General features: G+C 26.0%; 6 protein-coding genes across 17 annotated transcripts; 4 read left to right on the top strand and 2 right to left on the bottom strand.

The window, feature by feature from the left end:
- The first annotated feature begins 335 nt into the window (after positions 1-335).
- On the top strand, positions 336-1,350 carry LOC127067805 (parkin coregulated gene protein). Its single transcript, XM_051003157.1, has 4 exons — positions 336-483; positions 560-878; positions 964-1,113; positions 1,187-1,350. The coding sequence occupies exons 1-4, from the start codon at positions 379-381 to the stop codon at positions 1,345-1,347; spliced, it is 735 nt and encodes a 244-aa protein (XP_050859114.1). The 5' UTR covers positions 336-378; the 3' UTR covers positions 1,348-1,350.
- A 109-nt stretch (positions 1,351-1,459) lies between these two features.
- On the bottom strand, positions 1,460-5,332 carry LOC127067804 (probable glutamine--tRNA ligase). Of its 2 annotated transcripts, XM_051003156.1 has the most exons (11): positions 5,300-5,332; positions 4,653-4,736; positions 4,146-4,450; positions 3,858-4,045; positions 3,525-3,780; positions 3,143-3,440; positions 2,681-3,060; positions 2,286-2,604; positions 1,962-2,182; positions 1,685-1,877; positions 1,460-1,587 (listed from the first exon to the last, which is right to left on the bottom strand). In XM_051003156.1, exons 1-11 carry the CDS (start codon positions 5,324-5,326, stop codon positions 1,537-1,539), a joined length of 2,322 nt encoding a protein of 773 aa, XP_050859113.1. In that variant the 5' UTR covers positions 5,327-5,332; the 3' UTR covers positions 1,460-1,536. The 2 variants fall into 2 exon arrangements, with proteins under 2 accessions (XP_050859113.1, XP_050859112.1); XM_051003155.1 differs by lacking the exon at positions 5,300-5,332 and having other exon boundaries at positions 4,653-5,106.
- Positions 5,333-5,372: 40 nt separating this feature from the next.
- On the top strand, positions 5,373-9,834 carry LOC127067803 (ribonucleoside-diphosphate reductase large subunit). Of its 4 annotated transcripts, none has more exons than XM_051003152.1 (12): positions 5,373-5,691; positions 5,910-6,057; positions 6,137-6,225; positions 6,453-6,630; positions 6,758-7,121; positions 7,213-7,517; positions 7,594-7,756; positions 7,833-8,221; positions 8,296-8,483; positions 8,562-8,870; positions 9,010-9,198; positions 9,280-9,834. In XM_051003152.1, exons 2-12 carry the CDS (start codon positions 6,030-6,032, stop codon positions 9,541-9,543), a joined length of 2,466 nt encoding a protein of 821 aa, XP_050859109.1. In that variant the 5' UTR covers positions 5,373-5,691; positions 5,910-6,029; the 3' UTR covers positions 9,544-9,834. The 4 variants fall into 4 exon arrangements, with proteins under 4 accessions (XP_050859109.1, XP_050859110.1, XP_050859108.1 ...); XM_051003153.1 differs by having other exon boundaries at positions 5,827-6,057; XM_051003151.1 differs by having other exon boundaries at positions 5,759-6,057.
- A 132-nt stretch (positions 9,835-9,966) lies between these two features.
- On the top strand, positions 9,967-14,533 carry LOC127067792 (zinc finger protein 436-like). Of its 6 annotated transcripts, none has more exons than XM_051003127.1 (13): positions 9,970-10,045; positions 10,360-10,471; positions 10,670-10,696; positions 10,803-10,862; positions 10,942-11,004; positions 11,235-11,317; positions 11,433-11,577; positions 11,692-11,980; positions 12,039-12,141; positions 12,265-12,528; positions 12,831-13,152; positions 13,224-13,567; positions 13,639-14,530. In XM_051003127.1, the coding sequence occupies exons 3-13, from the start codon at positions 10,681-10,683 to the stop codon at positions 13,867-13,869; spliced, it is 1,920 nt and encodes a 639-aa protein (XP_050859084.1). In that variant the 5' UTR covers positions 9,970-10,045; positions 10,360-10,471; positions 10,670-10,680; the 3' UTR covers positions 13,870-14,530. The 6 variants fall into 6 exon arrangements, with proteins under 6 accessions (XP_050859085.1, XP_050859084.1, XP_050859081.1 ...); XM_051003124.1 differs by having other exon boundaries at positions 9,975-10,256; positions 10,360-10,393; positions 13,639-14,533; XM_051003126.1 differs by having other exon boundaries at positions 9,975-10,256.
- A 656-nt stretch (positions 14,534-15,189) lies between these two features.
- Positions 15,190-18,030, top strand: LOC127067799 (AN1-type zinc finger protein 2A-like). 2 transcript variants are annotated; one of them, XR_007782751.1, is made up of 3 exons: positions 15,190-15,528; positions 15,611-16,344; positions 16,977-18,030. XR_007782751.1 is itself a non-coding variant. In XM_051003144.1 (2 exons), exon 2 carries the CDS (start codon positions 15,634-15,636, stop codon positions 16,273-16,275), a length of 642 nt encoding a protein of 213 aa, XP_050859101.1. In that variant the 5' UTR covers positions 15,195-15,528; positions 15,611-15,633; the 3' UTR covers positions 16,276-18,030. The 2 variants fall into 2 exon arrangements, 1 of the variants encoding a protein (XP_050859101.1); XM_051003144.1 differs by having other exon boundaries at positions 15,195-15,528; positions 15,611-18,030.
- Positions 18,031-18,119: 89 nt separating this feature from the next.
- LOC127067798 (RNA transcription, translation and transport factor protein) lies at positions 18,120-19,866 on the bottom strand. 2 transcript variants are annotated; one of them, XM_051003141.1, is made up of 4 exons: positions 19,654-19,826; positions 19,327-19,548; positions 19,146-19,241; positions 18,120-19,063 (listed from the first exon to the last, which is right to left on the bottom strand). In XM_051003141.1, the coding sequence occupies exons 1-4, from the start codon at positions 19,775-19,777 to the stop codon at positions 18,699-18,701; spliced, it is 807 nt and encodes a 268-aa protein (XP_050859098.1). In that variant the 5' UTR covers positions 19,778-19,826; the 3' UTR covers positions 18,120-18,698. The 2 variants fall into 2 exon arrangements, with proteins under 2 accessions (XP_050859098.1, XP_050859100.1); XM_051003143.1 differs by having other exon boundaries at positions 18,132-19,063; positions 19,717-19,866.
- Positions 19,867-19,878: the final 12 nt, after the last annotated feature.

The raw sequence follows: 19,878 nt of genomic DNA, 5'->3' as shown, positions 1-19,878 counted from the left end.
CATCTTTTTGTTTTTATCATTACGGTTATATTACAACATTTACTCGTCAAAGTTCTGCAATAGGAAAAGTTGTTAACTGTCAGAATAAGTCTGTGTTCCTTACTATCGTTTATTATTATTTACATCACTAATAATGATAAGGTAGAGAAACTGTTTATTCAATAATATTAGTGGTTACTGTTGCTAAGTAACTTGTTTCATCATCATTAATTTGACAACTTGGTGAGTTGTGACACTGTGTTCCAGTTATATATTCACACATATTAAATAAATTTTAGGTATATCAAAAAATATCTTTTTTCTAAGTATATTTAATATCTTTAACTATATTTTTAAAAATATATTCGATGTGAATGAATTAAATAAATCTCTATTAAAATGGTAAATGAAAAGGAATTCTGGACTAGAATTTATAAAAACGTACCAAAATGCAAAAAAAGAAAATTTAGAGTAGTTCCTGCCTTTACCATACAAGCAATGCAGGTAAAACATTGAATATTATCTTTACAACAAACTCGTATCAAACCATGCAATGTAAATGTGTATATGCATTTTTTAGGATAACACAGTAGTTGCTGACCCACCTCGATGTGAATTATATAAATTACGCCGTCCAAAACCATCTTCATTTAGAAAATTTTATGAACGAGGCGCATTTCCGATTTCATTAGAGAAGGAAGGTTCTGGATGGAAAATCAATTGGAAAGTAGATATATTAAATCTAGATTTTCATTATTATTTACCTTTGTTCTTTGATGGTTTGACAGAAGAAGAGCAACCTTATAAATTTGTAGTAGAACAAGGTATCTCTGATATGTTAGATCACGGAGGACCAAAAATACTACCTGTTCTTCCACAATTGATTATTCCAATTAAAAGTAAAATATTATCTCTTCACATGTACATAATAATTAAATTTATACATGAACTTCAATTGCATTTAGTTAAATATTTTTATAATAGGTGCTTTAAATACAAAGATACCAAAAGTAATGGGTGCTACAATGAGAGCACTTCAGCATTTAGTACGTTCTGCGGATGGTGTTGGTGAAGCATTAGTTCCATATTTTAGACAAATTCTTCCAATTCTAAATTTACTTAAAGATAAAAATGGTAACAAAATATTACGATTTATTATTATACATTATACTTTACTATATTCAAAAAATCCAAATATCTTTTGTAGTCAACCTTGGTGAAGGGATTGATTATTCTCATCAAAGAGGTGAAAATACTGCAGATATAATACAAGAAACACTTGAAGTGTTAGAAATGTATGGTGGCGAAGATGCATTTATAAACATTAAATACATGGTTCCCACTTATGAGTCATGTATCATGAACTAATATGATAAATTAATTTTGTTTATTTTGTTAAAAGTATCACTGTTAAAAAAATAATACATAGCAGGTATACCTAGTAAAATATGTATAATTATCAATAGTTCTTAATCTCAACTATTTTATATTTTTACTTTTATTTTAAATTTTACAAAGGTACAAACAAACGTAATTGATATTATACATATATTTTATTTAAACTTTACCAGAATCTTCTTTTAATGTAACCGTTCTATTGAAAACAAGCTAGAAACATAATTAAATAGATAAATTATTACTTGACTATATGAATAGAAAAATTAATGTTTTCAAGTAGTTTTAGTTCAATAAATTTGAAAATTACCTTGCCATGTTTTGTGTCAGGATCAACAGAAAAGAATCCTACACGTTCAAATTGAAATTTATCAAAAGGTTTTACTGCATTTGCTAAATTAGCATCTAAATAACCTACTATCTCCTTTTTACTATTTGAATTAATGTCACTCAAAAAGCCATTTGGTACTTCATTTGGATCTTCGGGATTTTTATGTTTAAATCTAAATATATAATCATAAGATAGAAATGTTATGAGAAATGATAACGTTATATAAAGTTATATAATACTTATTATATATACATACAGGCGTTCATATAATCTGATAGATGTTAATGTAGGTTGTGATACCCAATGTATAAATGCCTTAGGCTTATTTGTTTCTGAAACAGGCTCTTGTTTGACTATAATATTTGTAATATTTCCACTATCATTTTTTTCTATAGATTCTACAGTAAGAACCACTCCTGCATATTTTAGACCAACTGATTGTTTTGGCGTTAAACGTCGAAAACTTTTTTCGTCTATCTAAAAATAATAATATAATATTAAATTAAATGTACTTATCTATATATGTATATTACTATTATGAATATAGGAATATAAAAATATAGAAATTTTAATTACAAACCTCTCTAAAATCAGATGCTTCAATATATAAAACTTTATCAAAAGTTATTTCATGATGCCCTCTTTCAGGTGCATTAGGAAAATTTGGTACTGAAAGTTTTAGTACCTGACTATGAGGAAAATTGTTAATAGTCACTTTAATAGGATCTAATACAACCATATGTCTTACGGCAGTAATATTCAAAATATCTCTAACTGAGGCTTCCAAAATTGCTGGATCAATAACTGCTTGTGCTCCAGTTATACCCATTTGAGCACAAAAATTATTTATGGCTTCAGCTGGAAATCCACGTCTACGTAATGCTGTTAATGTAAATAATCTGGAAACAAGTCTAGCTTTATAATTTTCTGAAGTAATACAATACAAAGTTATTATATTTAATTATTTTTATATACCTTGGATCATCCCAATCACAAACAATACCTTCTTCAATCAGTTTAGCGATTTTTCTTTTAGAAACAACAGTGTAATTCACATTTAATCTACCATATTCCCATTGAACAGGACAGTATATGTCTAATGCATTACAAAGCCAATAGTAAGATGATCTACGTGATTGAAATTCTTTTGTACAAAGGGAGTGCGTTATATTTTCTATACTATCACACAAACAATGTGTAAAATCATAAGTTGGGTAAATACACCACTGATCTCCAGTTCTATGATGTGGTAAATATTTAATTCTATATGCTACTGGATCTTGCTTGCCTTCTTCCAAAGTAACTTTCATACGTAATGTTGCCTCACCTTCTTCAAATAATCCATCTTTCATATCCTATTAAAAATTTATTACAGTAAGAAAAGATTGTAGTAAACATTTAAGACATTAAGAAATAATTGTTAATTATTTTTCTTACTTCAAATAGTTGCAGATTTTCTTCAATTGGACGATCGCGCCATGGACTTGGAGGTGGATTAAATCCTCTTATGTCTTTATTTGATTGATGACAAACATATGCAAATCCTTTCTTTATAAGCTTCACAGCCCAATTATATAATTGCATAAAATAATCAGAAGAATGTGTAATTTTTGCTGGCTTATAACCAAGCCATTCTACCATATCACGAATTCCAGTAAAAAATTTTTCTTCCTCCTTCTCAGGATTTGTATCATCATAACGTAAATAACACAATCCATCATGCACAGCAGCATACCTGATAAAAATTTTTTATTATATCATAATCTTTATATGTAAAATACGTACAAAATATATAAAAAATAAATATATAAATATATACCCAAAATTAATATTAATGGCTTTGGCATGACCAATATGTAAAATTCCATTTGGTTCTGGTGGAAATCTTGTTCTTACTTTACCATCAGTTATTTTTAAGTGCTCTTGCAATAACTTATGTGTATTTGGTGTTACAACATATCCCTCAGTTTTATAATTTTCTCCAGGTTTATGAAAATGGACTTTTGTTTTCATAAGTTCTGTTATTGTTAATGCTGATGTGCTTTCATTTGTCAATGAAGTATTTTTTTGTTGTTCTGAAGAAATAGAAGATATTATCATTTCTTATCATTTGTTTTGATAAAATGTTAAGTAATAGTAATTTTTAAGATACCTTCTTTTCCTGCTTTTTTTACTTTATTTTGCTGTGTTTGCTTTGGCACTGATTCAAGATCACTATTGAGTTTCGGTCCTAATAAATTTAAAATTTGAATGTCAAATTCATTTTTTATTGCTTTTCCATCTGCCCATTTTAATATATTACGTACTTGTTGCATTAATGGGCCAGGATTAAATCGGTATCTATAATTATATAATATGTAATTAAACAGATCAATAATAAAAATTATTATATTGTTATCCAATAATGATATTACTCAAGTTACTCAAATAATTTAATTACCTTTTTTCTAGAATTTCTTCTTTATGGATATTTATAAGCTTTTCAACCTCCTCTTCAATTTGTTCTGGTAAAATCACAATTCCTATTCCACAAGCTTCTTCAAAGGCTGAAATATTGATTTCTTCATGTAAATTACTAAGAATGTAACTCAATGCAGCATCTAATCTTTGAACCGTATCCAATTTCTTTTCAGCTATAAATTTGGATAAGAATGATATTTTATCTACAATTTGAGCTTTTATTTTTGAAGATAGATGATACAGGAGTATGCCTATCTCTGGTGTAATATCAACATATTTTCTTGCCTGTAAGATAATAAGATATATATACAAGTTTTTGATATGATAATTGTATATTTTTTAAAGATATTATAATATATATTATAAATTTAAAAGTAGAAAAAATATTTATTTATATAATAAAAATTTGGTATCAATTTCATTAGTTATTATTTTATTTAATTAAAAATTAAATTTAAATATATATTGTAATTTTTAATGTACTAACCTCTGTAATAGCAAGCTTAAGATTTTTTGAAACTTGTGCATTTTTTAACGTTTCTTTTGCTTTTTGTTCACTTAGACCAACTTGCTGAAATAATTCAATACATTCGTCTTTTTCTACAGTCATTATTAAATAATATTTTTAATATCTTTATAGCCCACGTTTCACACAAGTTCAAACATACGGCATGATACAAAGAAGTGCGGCAAAATTAGCAATGCGTGATCTATACGTCACTTTTGTACATACACATACCATACATACATACACATACATACATACACATATATATATGCACCTATCAAATTATAGATATAAATTTATTAATCTGTTCATGATATATTTGAATATGCATATCTATTTTTCAACTTATACATAAAAATATGAACAAAATAGTATTATATTAGATATAAATCATATTAATAAATATTAATATCGTAATATCGAGTATTTATTAACATACGCGTTACAGCTACTTTACCAAGTTCGATTAACTCGATCAGCAGTGTAACCAACAATAAAATTTTAACTATATTTTGTTCTTAACCTATACTATCGTATTATTACTAGCCATTTGTATATATAGTTTATTAACTAAAATTATATATATAGAATGAAAATGTATATAATAAAATGTATAAATGTCCTACTATGCATATATCCTTCATACTGTGCATATCATTTTTAAATAATTATTGATACTATAAAAATATAGATTAAATACGACATAACAATTAAAAGTTTGATAGTTTGCTACATTGCTGATCGAGTTAATTAAAATTAATGGAGATTGATCGAAGTGGCTCGTAAATATTATCTTGAGAACGGACTGTGAATATCGTTCATTACGTTCCAATGAATCAATATCAGAAAAAGATTCAACGTGTAAACGAGACTTAAACGGTGTATCATATAACATTGAATGTCAGATATATTTTGCGATTAATCCCTATGACCAATAGTCACTAAGCTGTCCACGTGCAGTTAACGTCCTGTGTGCGGCTTTTCTCAAGTAATCAGAAATACTAAGAATAATTAAAAGGTAACTAAGAATTTGTTTCTTTTACAAATTTCAAATATTACAAAGATAAAGGTTTCATTGTTTTCAGTTAATATTTAATAAATACTTAATGAAATCATTTATTTTTGACTATAAAACCGTTGAAACATTTATTAGTTTTTGGAGAAACGTATACATCAACCTTAAATAAGTGATGTAACATTCAAAATATTTATTATTCTATGTACTTCCGGTTAAAGTTTCATTTCCGTTTCACGCCTAAACTCTTCAAAACGAGGAAGGATAAATAGTATTAAAAAGTATTAATAAAATTAAGAAAAACATATTAAAATAATAATTACCAAATAAAAATTACCAAAATGACTAAGATGTATGTACTGAAACGCGGTAAGTTTATCTTATTTAAATTTAAGTTCATTTAATTTAAGTTTTAATGTGTCCGTTATCACGAGTCCTTTGTTGTTAGATGGGCGACAAGAAGATGTTTGTTTTGATAAAATTACATATAGAATACAAAAATTATGTTACGGTTTAAATATGAATTACGTTGATCCAGTAAGTATAGTAAATGATAAAATTGTTTTTTTACAAAATTAAACTTTTATATTATAAATTTAGAAACTGTTTTTAACTTTTATTTTTTTCAAATAAATTTTTTTAATTGTTTTTAAGTAATCATACGTAGATTTCTATATATAGCTAAATATATAATATATATAAAAAAAGTCTTATTATATATTACAAAAAGAATTTGTAGTTTGTAATTTATCTATACTTTATAGTCTGCGATAACATTTCGTGTAATCCGTGGCTTGTACTCTGGTGTTACCACTGTTGAACTTGACAACCTTGCAGCTGAGATTTGCGCAACTTTGACTACTCAACATCCTGATTATGCTATTTTAGCTGCTAGAATTGCAATATCTAATCTTCATAAAGAAACAAAGAAGGCTTTTAGTGGTATAATTATATTTTTTATTTCTATTTATATTATATCTTCTATTTATATTAATGTAATTATTGTTCTAGACATATATATATATATATTATATATTGATATAGATTATATCACTATTTTTTCTTTTAGATGTAATAGAAGATTTACGAAATGTAACAGATTTATATACTAAAAAGGCCAAACCTATCATCAGTGAAAAATCTTATAATATCATAAAAAAACATGCAAGCAAACTAAATTCTGCAATTATTTATGAAAGAGATTTTAATTATAATTACTTTGGGTTTAAAACTTTAGAAAGGAGTTACTTAATGAAAATTAATGGCAAAGTTGTAGAAAGACCACAACATATGTTAATGAGAGTAGCTGTTGGGATTCATGAAGAGGATATTGAGAAAGTTATTGAAACATATAATTATTTATCAGAACGCTATTTTACACATGCTTCTCCAACTTTGTTTGCTGCATGCTCTATAAAACAACAATTGTGCAGGTGTAAATTATATATATGTATATATAAACAATACTTTTATATATATTTAATATAATTTTTATTTCTTTATTAAATATATCTATTTTTTCAGCTGTTTTCTTTTAACTATGAGTGAAGACAGTATTGAGGGAATTTATGAAACCTTAAAAAAATGTGCTTTAATCAGTAAATGGGCTGGTGGTGTTGGATTAAGTGTACATTGCGTTAGGGCAAAAGGTACACCTATAGCTGGTAACTGTGGTGAAGCAAGTGGGCTGATTCCTATGCTTAAAGTATATAATGATATGGCCCGCTATGTTGATCAAGGTGGAAATAAAAGACCAGGAGCATTTGCTATATATATAGAACCATGGCATGCAGATATATTTGAATTCTTAGATCTTAAGAAAAATACTGGTAATAATCTAATATCATTTTATATAAATATTGATAAGGTATAAAAAAAATTAACCAAAATTTTTTCAAATAATAGGAAAAGGAGAGCTTAGAGCAAGAGAATTATTTTATGCTTTATGGATCCCAGATCTGTTTATGAAACGTGTTTTGGATGATGATGTTTGGAGTTTAATGTGTCCACATGAATGTCCTGGTTTAGCAGATGTTTGGGGAGAGGAATTTAATGATTTATATACTAGGTAACTAAATTGTATTAATGGATAACTTGGATAAATTAAAAATATATGAAAGTGAAAATAAAAAATATTACCAAAGGTATGAAGAGCAAAAGTACTACAAACGTCAAATTAATGCAAGAGATTTATGGACTGCCATACTTAAATCCCAAGTTGAAACTGGAACACCATATATGCTTTACAAAGATCATTGTAATCGTAAATCGAATCAACAAAATATAGGAACGATTAAGAGCAGCAATTTATGTACAGAAATTATTCAGTATTCAAGCCCTAATGAAATTGCCGTATGTAATTTAGCGTCAATTGCTGTAAATATGTTTGTTGAAAAAAGTACAAAAACTTATAATTTTGAAAAATTAAAAGAGATAACTAAAGTTGTAGTTCGTAACTTGGATAAAATTATTGACGTCAATGATTACCCTCTCCCAGAGGCAAAATTCTCTAATTTAAGACATAGACCTATAGGTAAAATTTTTTTCTATTATTATTTATGACTGATTTTTATATAATGTTTTATATAATGTTATTTTATTTATTAGGTATCGGAGTACAAGGTTTAGCAGATGCCTTTCTGTTAATGCGTTTTCCGTTCGAAAGTGAAGAGGCTCAAAAACTTAATATTCAAATTTTTGAAACAATATATTATAGTGCATTAGAAGCTAGTTGTGAAATTGCTCAAGAGAAAGGCTATTATTGTACATACGAAGGAAGTCCTGTTAGCAAAGGAGTAAGCTTTCACCTTTATAATTTATATTATCAAAAAATGATCATTTATTCTGATAAAGAAATATTTCAATATATTTAGATTCTACAATATGATATGTGGAATGTTACACCAACAGAGTTGTGGGATTGGAAAGCATTGAAAGAAAAAATTGCAAAATATGGTGTAAGAAATTCTTTATTAATGGCACCAATGCCAACTGCTTCTACAGCACAAATTCTTGGTAATAATGAATCAATAGAGCCATATACCAATAATATTTACTCAAGGCGTGTTTTATCTGGAGAATATCAAATTGTTAATCCTCATTTATTGAAAGATCTTATTGAAAGAAATCTTTGGAATGATGAAATGAAAAATGAAATTATTGCAAATAATGGTTCTATTCAGGTCAGATTTATCTTATTTAATTTTTTTATTATCAATTACATATTCATATGATTATACAATTACAATTATATTGTATAAATTCTGGTAAAGAAGATTTTTTATTTTCTTTTAATAAATGTATTTATCCCATTTTTTGTAGGATATTAATAGTATACCAGATGACTTAAAATTACTTTATAAGACCGTCTGGGAAATATCACAAAAAACTATTCTCAAAATGGCAGCAGATCGTGGTGCATTTATTGATCAATCACAATCTCTAAATGTTTATATGGCTAAACCAACAGTAGAGAAACTTACGTCCATGCATTTTTATGGCTGGAAAATTGTAAGCTTACAAGAAATATATATTTATACATCTAATTAGAATATTATACCCCGATTATTATACGACTTGTTTTATTTATAGGGATTAAAAACTGGTATGTATTATTTGCGTACAAAACCAGCTGCAAATGCGCTTCAATTTACCGTTGATAAAACCAAATTAAATAAGGCGAATAAAACTTCGAAAGATGATACGCACAATTCAAGTATTAAAAATGAAAAAGTAGATGAAAATTTATCAAATCCAGAAGAAAATGATTCTAAAAAGAACGACGTCAATAATACAAATTCAACGCTTGTATGTTCTCTTGAAAATGGTGATGCTTGTATGGCTTGTGGATCATAATAATTTAAATACGTATGTTTAATATTATATTTTTATATTTTAATTGTTACGTTTATACTACTAAGTAGATATAGTTACACAGAATGAGATCTACAGTTTTGTGTATTTTTGAGAAGACTTAAAAAGTTTTCATTTTATATATTTTAGACATATAAGTATAATATGCTATAAGAATTTAATTCTAATATTTTCATATCATATACATATTGTTTTGTTATTATTGTCATATCCATGAAAACAAGAATGAATAAAACTCTTTTATCAGCAAATAAAAATTCAAAGCGCAACATTTTGAATTTGATTCAATTACAAGTTTACAAATACCCTATAAAAAATTTAACAGATCTAAAGTTCCTAGAAAAGAGTATGAAATTGCTTATAGATGTCGCCCTTGCATATCGATATAAGAGAATTTAGAGATATATATCGATATTGAGGACTTCAGAGACAGAGAATCATAGACAGCTTTCCCGTTATGCGTTTGGAACATTGTAGAATGTTGGTAGGCGCCTATTAAGTTCATCATTACGTTTCCAATATTTATTAATTAAATGAAAAATGATTAAATTTTGTGAAGAAAATTGCACAAGTGATATTTCATTTCATGTAAAAAGATATCAATAGAACAATTCCGATTCTGTAAATTCATACGCATGCGTGAATTGTGTATATGTGTAATTTGTGATACACGATTGAGTAGAATAATACAATTTGTGCGTAAGATACAATTTTCTTTTAAACATAAAGATATAGTGTATTAAATATTTAATTATATTTATGTATTTAATTTTCTTCATATTATCTTAATATCAAAAGCGAAGAGTCACATATCTTCGATCTGGAACGAAAGGTGTGCCCCTTTATATAGGCCATTTTGTTGTGCTTTGAGGTTTAAGGGAATTGTTGCTTCAGGCGCAAATAGGAACAAGTAAATATTACATAGTGATAAAAAATTTATTTTCGTTTATAAAAAATGTTTTGCTATATATAACGATCTTTCTAATAATAGATTCTTAATATGTAATTAAAAAGATATCTTTTTTTATAATATATGTACAAATAGATTTATAATAATTTAGGAACAATTAAATAAAATTACAATTTTTATTTTGTAATTAATTTGCAGCATTGAAGATAATGGAGGAAATTATAGGTATGTATGTACTATCGTTTATTTGCAACTTATCTTTAGCTAAAATCATAATGTTATACTACATCATTTAGTATTACTACATTCTGGTGATTAACTTTTATTTCAGAAATTGTAAAAGTTGAGGAAGAAATAATACTGAATGATGAAACTTCTCAAATTCTTCTTGGTAATTATTATATCTTAATTATATCATTAATTTGCAAATTTTGTAAAATTTTTTAATGAAATAAAACTATTTATTGTAGATACAGATGGTTCAGAGAAAGAAGTTGTGATAACTACGGAAGATGTATCTGGTAATGTAACAGGTATATTTGTGTATATTACATATATCCAATGATTTTTTGACTACTTCATATTCCCAAGAATTTTTTTATGATATTATTATTAAAATACTACTTTTTATTAATCATATATAATTTATTATTTTATTTATAAGTATTTCAGTGTTGTTTTATTATTTAGATCTTATTTCTTAAAATTTATTTTTTTGTTTTATTTTCTATTTTATTATGTTATATTTCCGTTTTACTCGCAGCTATTTCTCAAAGCAGCCAAATTATACAAATTATAACAGATTATGAATGCGTAACATGTCACCGCATTTTTCAATCAGAAGATGTAAGTTATAATTTTATTTTTATATTCTGTTATTCATTTAATTTGTGGATATTTTTTAATAAAAAGATTTCAATACAATTTTCTAATTATATTCATGATTAATACTTCTGTATAGATGCTAAAGGAACATTTAGATGTCTGCAGAGAAGAAGATGATTCTACAAATATATTAGAATTAGGAAATTTAGATAACTATGATTCTGAGGATGAAGATGATGCTGATGATCCAGATTACGAATTCAATGACACAAGTATTGAAGGTATATATTAATTATTGATATGATAATTACTTATAATACTGTCTTAGTAATAGTAATTGATTTATCATATCAAATATATTCTTCTAATATATAATTATATAAATATGATTTTAGATACTAAAGCTCAAAAGAATAACAATGAAAAGCCAACAATTAAACCTGTACCAGATACACAATGTCACTGCTGTGCTGAAGATTTAAAAACAGCACATAGTGGTGGTGAATTTAAATGTTTAGAATGTGAACTATCATTTAAAAAAAATTCCTCTTTAGAAAGACATAAAATAGTTATACATTGGAAATGTGAATCTTATACCTGTATTAATTGTGGATCAACCTTCCGTGATAAAAAATCATTAAATAAGCATCGTTATACTACACATGTCAATCGTAACATATATAAGTAAGTATGTATAAATTTAATAATTATAACAAAATATTTTTCTTCTTTTAATTTCTAGATGTGATACCTGTGATACATATTTTTCGCGTAATTATCATTTAAAACGTCATAAAATGCAGTCTGGTTGTCATGGAGATATACGCAAAACTTTTGATTGTCAAGTAAGTATACACATATAATAGTATAACATGATTTAATAATAAGCAACTTGAGTTTTTTGATATGTGATAGAGATTAAAAACTTATAATTAATGTAATAATAAGATTTTTTTCCCAATTCATAGGTTTGCCAAAAAGTTTTTACACGAAAAGATAATCTACGTGAACATTTGCGCACACATGCTGGAGCACCTCAAAGGCAGAAAAAACCATGTAAATATTGTTCTAAGGAATTCTTTACTACTCAACAATTAATAATACATGAACGATTACACACTGGAGAAAGACCAGTACAATGTGATTTATGTCCAAAGACATTTCTCTCTTCTCTTGCATTAAAAAAGCACCGTCGTGTACATACAGGAGAGAAGCCATTTGAGTGCAAATATGTAAGTACTTTTTTTAAATAGACCATCTTTGTTTATAAAAACATTTTCTTTATCCTGGATTAGGGTCTAAATATATAAAATCACTTATTTTGAACACATATATAATATGAATTACTGCTCATTTACTTTTCTAATTGTTTCAACAAGCAAACATTACAAGCTGGATAAATTGAGGTAATATTTCTTAAAATAACTCACTAATAACTCTAGGTAATTTTTAATCTAATTAATTTGTATATGTACACATTTAAAAATGTAGTTAATTTATATATTCGTGAAACTTATTATTATATTTTCTGTAGTGTCAGAGGAAATTTGCGGCCCGTGAAACATTAAATCGTCATCAAAGAACGCATACTGGAGAAAAACCTCACGTTTGCCAGTACTGTGGCAAATCGTTTATCCAAGCAGCACAATTAAGAGCACATGTATTTCATCATACTGGTGAAAATGGATTTTATTGTGATATTTGTGGTAAAGCATTTAATAGAAAAGCTCGATTGAATGTACACAAAAAATTTGTACATGAAGGTGCAACACCATTTACATGTGAAATATGTGAAAAAGGTTTCACACGAAGAGAAGATTTAGCAAAGCATACATTATTGCATACAGGAATCAAACGTAAGAAAAAAAAATCCTATTCATTTAAATTTTATAAATAATATACTATATCAATTCTAACGATTTTTTAGCATTTAAATGCGATAAATGCTCAAAGGCCTTTTCTGCAAAATCTTCATTACAAGCCCATCTCAATACTCATAGACGTGAGCCACCTCAATCATGTGTTGAGTGTAATCGTGTCTTTATAAGACAAGACTGTTTAATGAGACATGTTCGAGCTAAACATCGAGAACTTTTGGAGGATGTAATGGATGAAGTTGAAAGAAAACACTTACAAACACAATTATTCAATATTGCTTCTATTGCTGCGGAAAAAACAAAAGCAGGAGAATCTAAAGTACTTTCTACAGATGAATTACTAAAAGCCATTGCAGATCTTTTAAGGATACTTATTGATGAAGAAACTTTACAGGTATTGTAATATAATTATGATAAAATGTAATGAAGTAATCTAAAATGTAATACTATTTAATAATTTTACAGTTATTTGGTTGGCCTAATGCTCCTATCCAAGATATTTTAGAGGCCGTGATTAGACGTTGTGGTCATGAACCTCTAACATCAGATAGTTCTTTACTTTTCAATGAAAGGTTAAGAGCGAACGTAAAACTTTTATTTACAGTGGTTATTGAGGATGAAACTGTAAAGTCGTTATTAACAACTAAAACGGTAGACCATGTTATTCTTCATGTTTTGGAAATTTCGCAAAAATGAAATTTTAATATATGTAATTGTTGTCTAATTATACGTAAATATTTGTTATTATATTAAGTAAAAGTAAAAGTAAATATTTCACAAAAATTTACGTAACATCAAATTTGCAAATGGTAGTTGAAATTTGGATTGAGAGACAATAGTATTATACATATAATTTTATTATTATAAGCCTACGTTTTTACTGCAGTTGTAATGTAATTATCCATTGCATACTTTTATGAATGTGTTTTAAGGTTGATACGAATACTCGATATTAAATACGTATTATTGTATTATATATATATAATACATTATATATATATATATATATATATATATATATATATATGTATGTATTATTGTATTACTATTTAGAAGGGTTAAGAGGAGCACTATAGTAATTATTGTTAAAACCTGTAATCATATCATAAAATATATTTCTTACAAGTATGTGTACTTATAACTGCAATAATTCATATAGAATTAGTATAAAGTAGGAGAACTTTAAGTTAAAGAAATAATCTTAATTATTTCTATTAATATTTTTAACGCGCGTGTCATATATATATATATACACATGCGCACGCGCGCGCATGTGTGTATGCGTGCGTGTGTAGTTATATTCAAATTTTTAAGGCTCTATAATGGTTTAATCACAAACTAGGAATAATTCTTAATCAATTTTGATGAACAAGGTTTCGTTTTAAAGATGAAGATTTCAATTAAAATATGATTTTTCCGAATGTTTATGAAAGCTTTATTTTCTTGAAAAAAAAACATTTGTAAAATAGTTTATGCATAAAAATGAAGCTCTCAAAATTTCCAGAAATATTTTCTATTCTACTTATGTTCAACGTTCAAATTTCAAGATAAATATCTGCGATCTTTTTTTTATCGTTTTTTTATCGTCGTGCTATTATGTTTTATATGTTATATACTTTATCGCAAAACTTTCTTTCATACATTAATTCGATTTTTAAATTACGAGTGAAAGGATATAACCTAATAAACTTATATATCGATGCAATAAGCGTATAATAAGGATAGTGTTTCCAATTGTGTTTGTAGTTCATATTTTTTCCGTGCTTGTCGCTGAAGTAGCATATATGTTATCAGTGAATGATAGTAAAGAGAATGTCTCAATCAAAAATAATTGGCTTAGAATCAACTAATTATATGACTTTAGAAAAGAAATATGAAAATTCGCCTATTCTGATGCTATTCATTGTAAATTACTCGTTCTTGAATGCATTATAATTTCACAGGAATATATTTACTTTACAAACACATCCTCATGGAAACGGGATTTAAAACCACTTCTAGGCGACTATATATTATAATACCAATGACGTAGCAAATTTGATATATATATGTATGATTATACTTGATCATTATGAAGTCAAGATTACGATAGAATTATTGGACTGTTCAATATTGCAAGTTGTACAAAAATGCAATATGGTATATATTTCCAATAGGAAACTTATGTGCTACACTATATAAACAGCTACTTGTGTGGATTGTTCTTATGTAACAAAGTATCTGATTCAAATTTGTAGTCATTTATATTTTTAACTTGTTACAATTATTTTACATTATATTAAGGAGTGAAAAGATCAAATTATATATATTTGGCTTTTCCTGTGATAAAGCTTCTACAATATAAATTTGCAATAGGTATGTATTTTATTATTGCTGCTTATACTAACTTCAATTTTTATTTATATTGTCATATAAGAAGTAAAAATCTATTTTATAGACAGATTTTCTACATTCCAAAATATGGAGTTTCCAAATTTAGGAGAACATTGCTCAGAGCAAACTTGCAATCGTTTAGATTTTTTACCTCTAAAATGCGATGCTTGTGAAGCTATATTTTGTACAGATCATATATCATATATAAATCATTCCTGTCCTAGTGCTTATAAAAAAGATATTCAGGTACCAGTGTGCCCATTGTGTAATACACCAATACCACAAAAACGAGGAGATCCTCCAGACTTGGCTGTGAGCATGCATATAGACAATGATTGTCAATCAGATATTAGAAAAGATCGTAGAAAAATATTTTCGAATAAGTGTTCATCAAAAGGATGCAAAGTAAAAGAAATAGTGCAGGTTAAATGCAATGACTGTGGCAATAATTTTTGTTTGAAGCATAGACATCCCAGCGATCATGCATGTATTGGCAAAGAAGAGGCAATTAAACTTAAAAGATTGAGTGCCCTGAATAAACACTCTGTGGTCTCCCAGAATGACAATCACAATAATTCTATTGTATTCCAAAATCTTCAAGGCACCATGAGCGAAGATGAAGCTTTAGCTAGAGCATTACAAGCTTCCTTGCAAGATGAAGGAAGAAATAAGCGGCAAGGGTTACAGCCAGTGCCTTCTGCGCATAGAAACAGATGCAGACTTTCTTAATTGCAATGCACTCTTATCAATTTTATGCATTTTTAGATAAAATACTGCTGTTTAAACCTTCATTAAAAGGTGAATATATCTTTCCAGCTTTTATTAAATTCTATTAATAATTATATTTCATAAATAAGATTTTATACCTTTTCATATAACATTTAATATTTCTTGATTACACATAAAAATATGCATATTACAATTATGATAATTTTGTTCACATTTTTGACTAGCACAGCAGCACTAGATAAACTAATAATAATCCATTTCTTATATATATATATAAATTATTTTTTCCTTGCAAAGTAGAATGTCTCCTAGATCCCATAATTAAAGTAATTTCACATTTATTTAAGCAAAGATTTATTTAAGTCTAAAGTGCTTTTTATAAATAATGTGTTCATTTTTAAATTTTATCTAATACTTTATATCTGGAGTACCCATTAATGTATATTTTTGCACATATGAATGTAACATTAACTTTGATAATTATATATAATACAGATTTTACATTTTCATAAGCTTTGAGAGACAAAAATTTTGAAATTGTATGTTATTAGATATGTCAGTATCCAGTGCCTTAATAGATTGAGTGCATGTATAAGAAAATGGGCATGAATGTATATATATATACATATATTCGTATAAAAATTATTATAATATAAAAATAAATGTATATAAAATGAAAAATTAAGTTATTTCTTTTTCAGAGTACATTTCTACTGTCTCTTACATACAATATTTCAATAATTAAATAGATGTACCCATTTTCTACAATTTACGCACATTAGAATATGAACAATTTTTATGCGAAAATACTATTTAATTAAATATCTTTAAGTAATATGCATATTCAAATATCATAAATTTTAAATATTTTATATATAGCACGAATGTTTCATTATTTATGGTATTTAAAATGTTAATTATAAATTTAGTTTAAATTTGTATATTTAAGAAAGAAAAAAGAATATGTCAATAATACCCATAAATTTTACAACCTTATTATTAGTCATATCTTTATTTTATATAAAATCTGTATTTCTAAAATTATATACTGTGATCATATCAACGACATTTTCATATTTTTAATTGATTGATAACAAGAATTATAAATAAATGATAAACACTTCCTAGTATTCTGTTATAGCATACAGGTGCAATTTCCTTCATAATTTTTAAATATACACTTAAAACTTTATTTATATAATTATAAGATGTATAAATCATATATTAGTTTTTATAGAAACAAAATCATGATATTATATAACTATTCTCTTGAAATATGAAGTTCCTAATAATTAAGGAATCAATATGAATGTGAAAATAATGTTGACTACACAAATGTTCTCATCTTAATATAAATGCTCAAAATATTTGACTTTACAAATATTTTATATTTATTAAAGTTATGGATGCTATTAAATAGAACAATATCAAATTACATTTGTAATATATAATATTTAAATTATAACCTCAGAATTTGTAGTAAAATTAGTAAAATTAAAGTTGTTTTAAATAATATATTTTTCTTATTTTAATTTTTTTTTTGTAATAAAATAATTTATATTACCGCTTTGAGTGTATTATTAATATATTTATATGTTACAATAGTAAAGTATTTATAAAAAAAACATTTTATTAATTATAGAATATTAATTTTATTAAGTGTCTAATAGCAATATGTACAATTATTGTTTTATTCCAAATTAATAATTATTAAAGTTAATATCAAAGTTAAATAAAGAAAAATATCTTATGTTACATCTCACTTGCATTACACAAATTTATTACAAATTTTAATAAGATGTATACATTAATTCCCAACAGTACAAAATTGGATTTAAATATGTTTAGTAGAATTAGTATAAATCCTTAAGTTATTTTATTTTTTATCAGTATTTTTAGCAAAAATTGTTTTTATATAATTCAATTTTCACTTATGAATGTATTACACTACAATATACATTTTGTAATATCTATATAATGTGATGTTTTCAATTACTTAAATAATATTCCTTTTATATTATTCCATGACATTTAAAAATTTAATTATTAATCTTTTAATGAGTATTATGTTCTATGATACTAATTGTATATATAACAACTAGTATTCTTTATTTAAATACAATAGCAAGACAATAAAAGATTTATTGTAAATATCTATTTTTAGAGTTTAATTAAATAATTACTATTCGATTGTATATTTATATCATAGTAAACGAGGTACATACTGCATGATATTTTTCAGAATATATCATTCTAGAAAAGCCTATAATGTATATAATTTATATACTCATTAATATTCATAACGAATTGGTTTCTTGACTATAAATCGCATTAATAAAGCGTATATTAGATATTACAGTCTATTAGGTATAAATAGATCGATATTGTGTACATTATATAAGAAAATTTACATATAATGCACTTTATTTTCCAACTTTTCCTAATTTAGTATCAGTTTTAGGATTAGCTGTAATATTTTGTACAGAAACAATCAGTTCATTAATCTTTGTTTGCAGATTTCTCAAATCATGAATGTATAATAATGTTAAACCTTTTGCAGCATTATCTAAAACCACATCACCTAAACTGATACCAGATTTAGTATCCATTATTGGAAATGGTTTGCCTTTTACAATAACAGTATTAGGATTCGCAACTGCTGCTGCATTCAGTCGGTTACATACAAGTTTACTACAAGCTTCAAGCGTAGTAAGATGACTAGAATGTTTTGGAATATTCAAAAGTTTTGCTATAGCATTGACACCATTTTTAAATTCTTTGCTGTAAACTAAAGTAATAAAAGTAAAATATTAATACATTTTACAATATTATATTAGAAATTGAACATTAAAATAATATCATTAACTTACAATCTAAATTATCTAATGGATTTGATGACTTTAGACTAGGTTTTAAAGATTCTTGCTTATTTTTTTTATTTCCAGTAACTTGTTGGTACTTTTTACCTATAATAAATATAACATTTTTGTTATATATATTACATTTATATTTCATTTATATATATATTAGTATGGTTATATTTTCACTTACAGTCATCTGCATATTCTAAATTAACAGCACGTCCTATGAGCCATTCAAGCTGATCAAGAGGATTAGTTGTTATTGGACAATCTATATCTTTACAATATTTTTGGAAGACTTCTGGCCATTTATCAGATTTAATATTTCGTAAATCATTGCGTTTTTCAATCGTGTAAAGTCTAATTTTTTGATCTTCCAACCATATGACAACCTTACGAAAATGTTCGGTATCTAGAAAATAAGTCAATTTTATGCATTTGTTTTAAGTTTTGTATATTATTATCTGTACAATAAGAAATATTAAAAACATCGATAGTTTTAGAAGGGCAATTTTACCTAAAATTGTGAAACGTATGCTATTCGTTAGAAGTCTTAATAAGTACGTATAAAATAACTCACTGTTTCCATTGACTTTATCCCATTCTAAATATCCTAAAGCTTTTAATTTACGATTAAACATAGTAGTCTTTCAAAAATAAGAATAATTATTAACAGTATAATCGTAAAATTAAAAAAATAGTGTCTATAACCGGCAGTGTTTCACGTCAGTTCTTTTCTATT

This window comes from Vespula vulgaris, chromosome 11, assembly GCF_905475345.1.
Source record: "Vespula vulgaris chromosome 11, iyVesVulg1.1, whole genome shotgun sequence".
NCBI classification, from domain to species: Eukaryota; Metazoa; Arthropoda; class Insecta; order Hymenoptera; family Vespidae; genus Vespula; species Vespula vulgaris.
Note: the sequence above shows the minus strand (reverse complement) of the source record. Positions and strands in the feature narration are given on the sequence as shown.

What these genes read in the sequence shown, in the direction of transcription:
- LOC127067805 (XM_051003157.1), top strand. Translation starts at nt 379, where the DNA reads ATGGTAAATGAAAAGGAATTCTGGACTAGAATTTATAAAAACGTACCA. An exon ending in ATTGATTATTCCAATTAAAA is followed by an intron (nt 879 to 963) that starts GTAAAATATTAT and finishes TTTTTATAATAG; the next exon opens with GTGCTTTAAATACAAAGATA. An exon ending in TTTACTTAAAGATAAAAATG is followed by an intron (nt 1,114 to 1,186) that starts GTAACAAAATAT and finishes TATCTTTTGTAG; the next exon opens with TCAACCTTGGTGAAGGGATT.
- LOC127067798 (XM_051003141.1), bottom strand. Translation starts at nt 19,777, where the DNA reads ATGTTTAATCGTAAATTAAAAGCTTTAGGATATTTAGAATGGGATAAA. An exon ending in TTTAGAATATGCAGATGACT is followed by an intron (nt 19,242 to 19,326) that starts GTAAGTGAAAAT and finishes TATTTATTATAG; the next exon opens with GTAAAAAGTACCAACAAGTT. An exon ending in TCCATTAGATAATTTAGATT is followed by an intron (nt 19,064 to 19,145) that starts GTAAGTTAATGA and finishes TTATTACTTTAG; the next exon opens with TTTACAGCAAAGAATTTAAA.
- LOC127067803 (XM_051003152.1), top strand. Translation starts at nt 6,030, where the DNA reads ATGACTAAGATGTATGTACTGAAACGCG. An exon ending in TTTAATGATTTATATACTAG is followed by an intron (nt 7,757 to 7,832) that starts GTAACTAAATTG and finishes ATATTACCAAAG; the next exon opens with GTATGAAGAGCAAAAGTACT. An exon ending in GAAGTCCTGTTAGCAAAGGA is followed by an intron (nt 8,484 to 8,561) that starts GTAAGCTTTCAC and finishes CAATATATTTAG; the next exon opens with ATTCTACAATATGATATGTG.
- LOC127067792 (XM_051003124.1), top strand. Translation starts at nt 10,197, where the DNA reads ATGCGTGAATTGTGTATATGTGTAATTTGTGATACACGATTGAGTAGA. An exon ending in TGTATCTGGTAATGTAACAG is followed by an intron (nt 11,005 to 11,234) that starts GTATATTTGTGT and finishes TTTTACTCGCAG; the next exon opens with CTATTTCTCAAAGCAGCCAA. An exon ending in GTCAATCGTAACATATATAA is followed by an intron (nt 11,981 to 12,038) that starts GTAAGTATGTAT and finishes TTTAATTTCTAG; the next exon opens with ATGTGATACCTGTGATACAT.
- LOC127067804 (XM_051003155.1), bottom strand. Translation starts at nt 4,775, where the DNA reads ATGACTGTAGAAAAAGACGAATGTATTGAATTATTTCAGCAAGTTGGT. An exon ending in TTAAGCTTGCTATTACAGAG is followed by an intron (nt 4,451 to 4,652) that starts GTTAGTACATTA and finishes ATTATCTTACAG; the next exon opens with GCAAGAAAATATGTTGATAT. An exon ending in GCCATTAATATTAATTTTGG is followed by an intron (nt 3,441 to 3,524) that starts GTATATATTTAT and finishes AATTTTTATCAG; the next exon opens with GTATGCTGCTGTGCATGATG.
- LOC127067799 (XM_051003144.1), top strand. Translation starts at nt 15,634, where the DNA reads ATGGAGTTTCCAAATTTAGGAGAACATTGCTCAGAGCAAACTTGCAAT.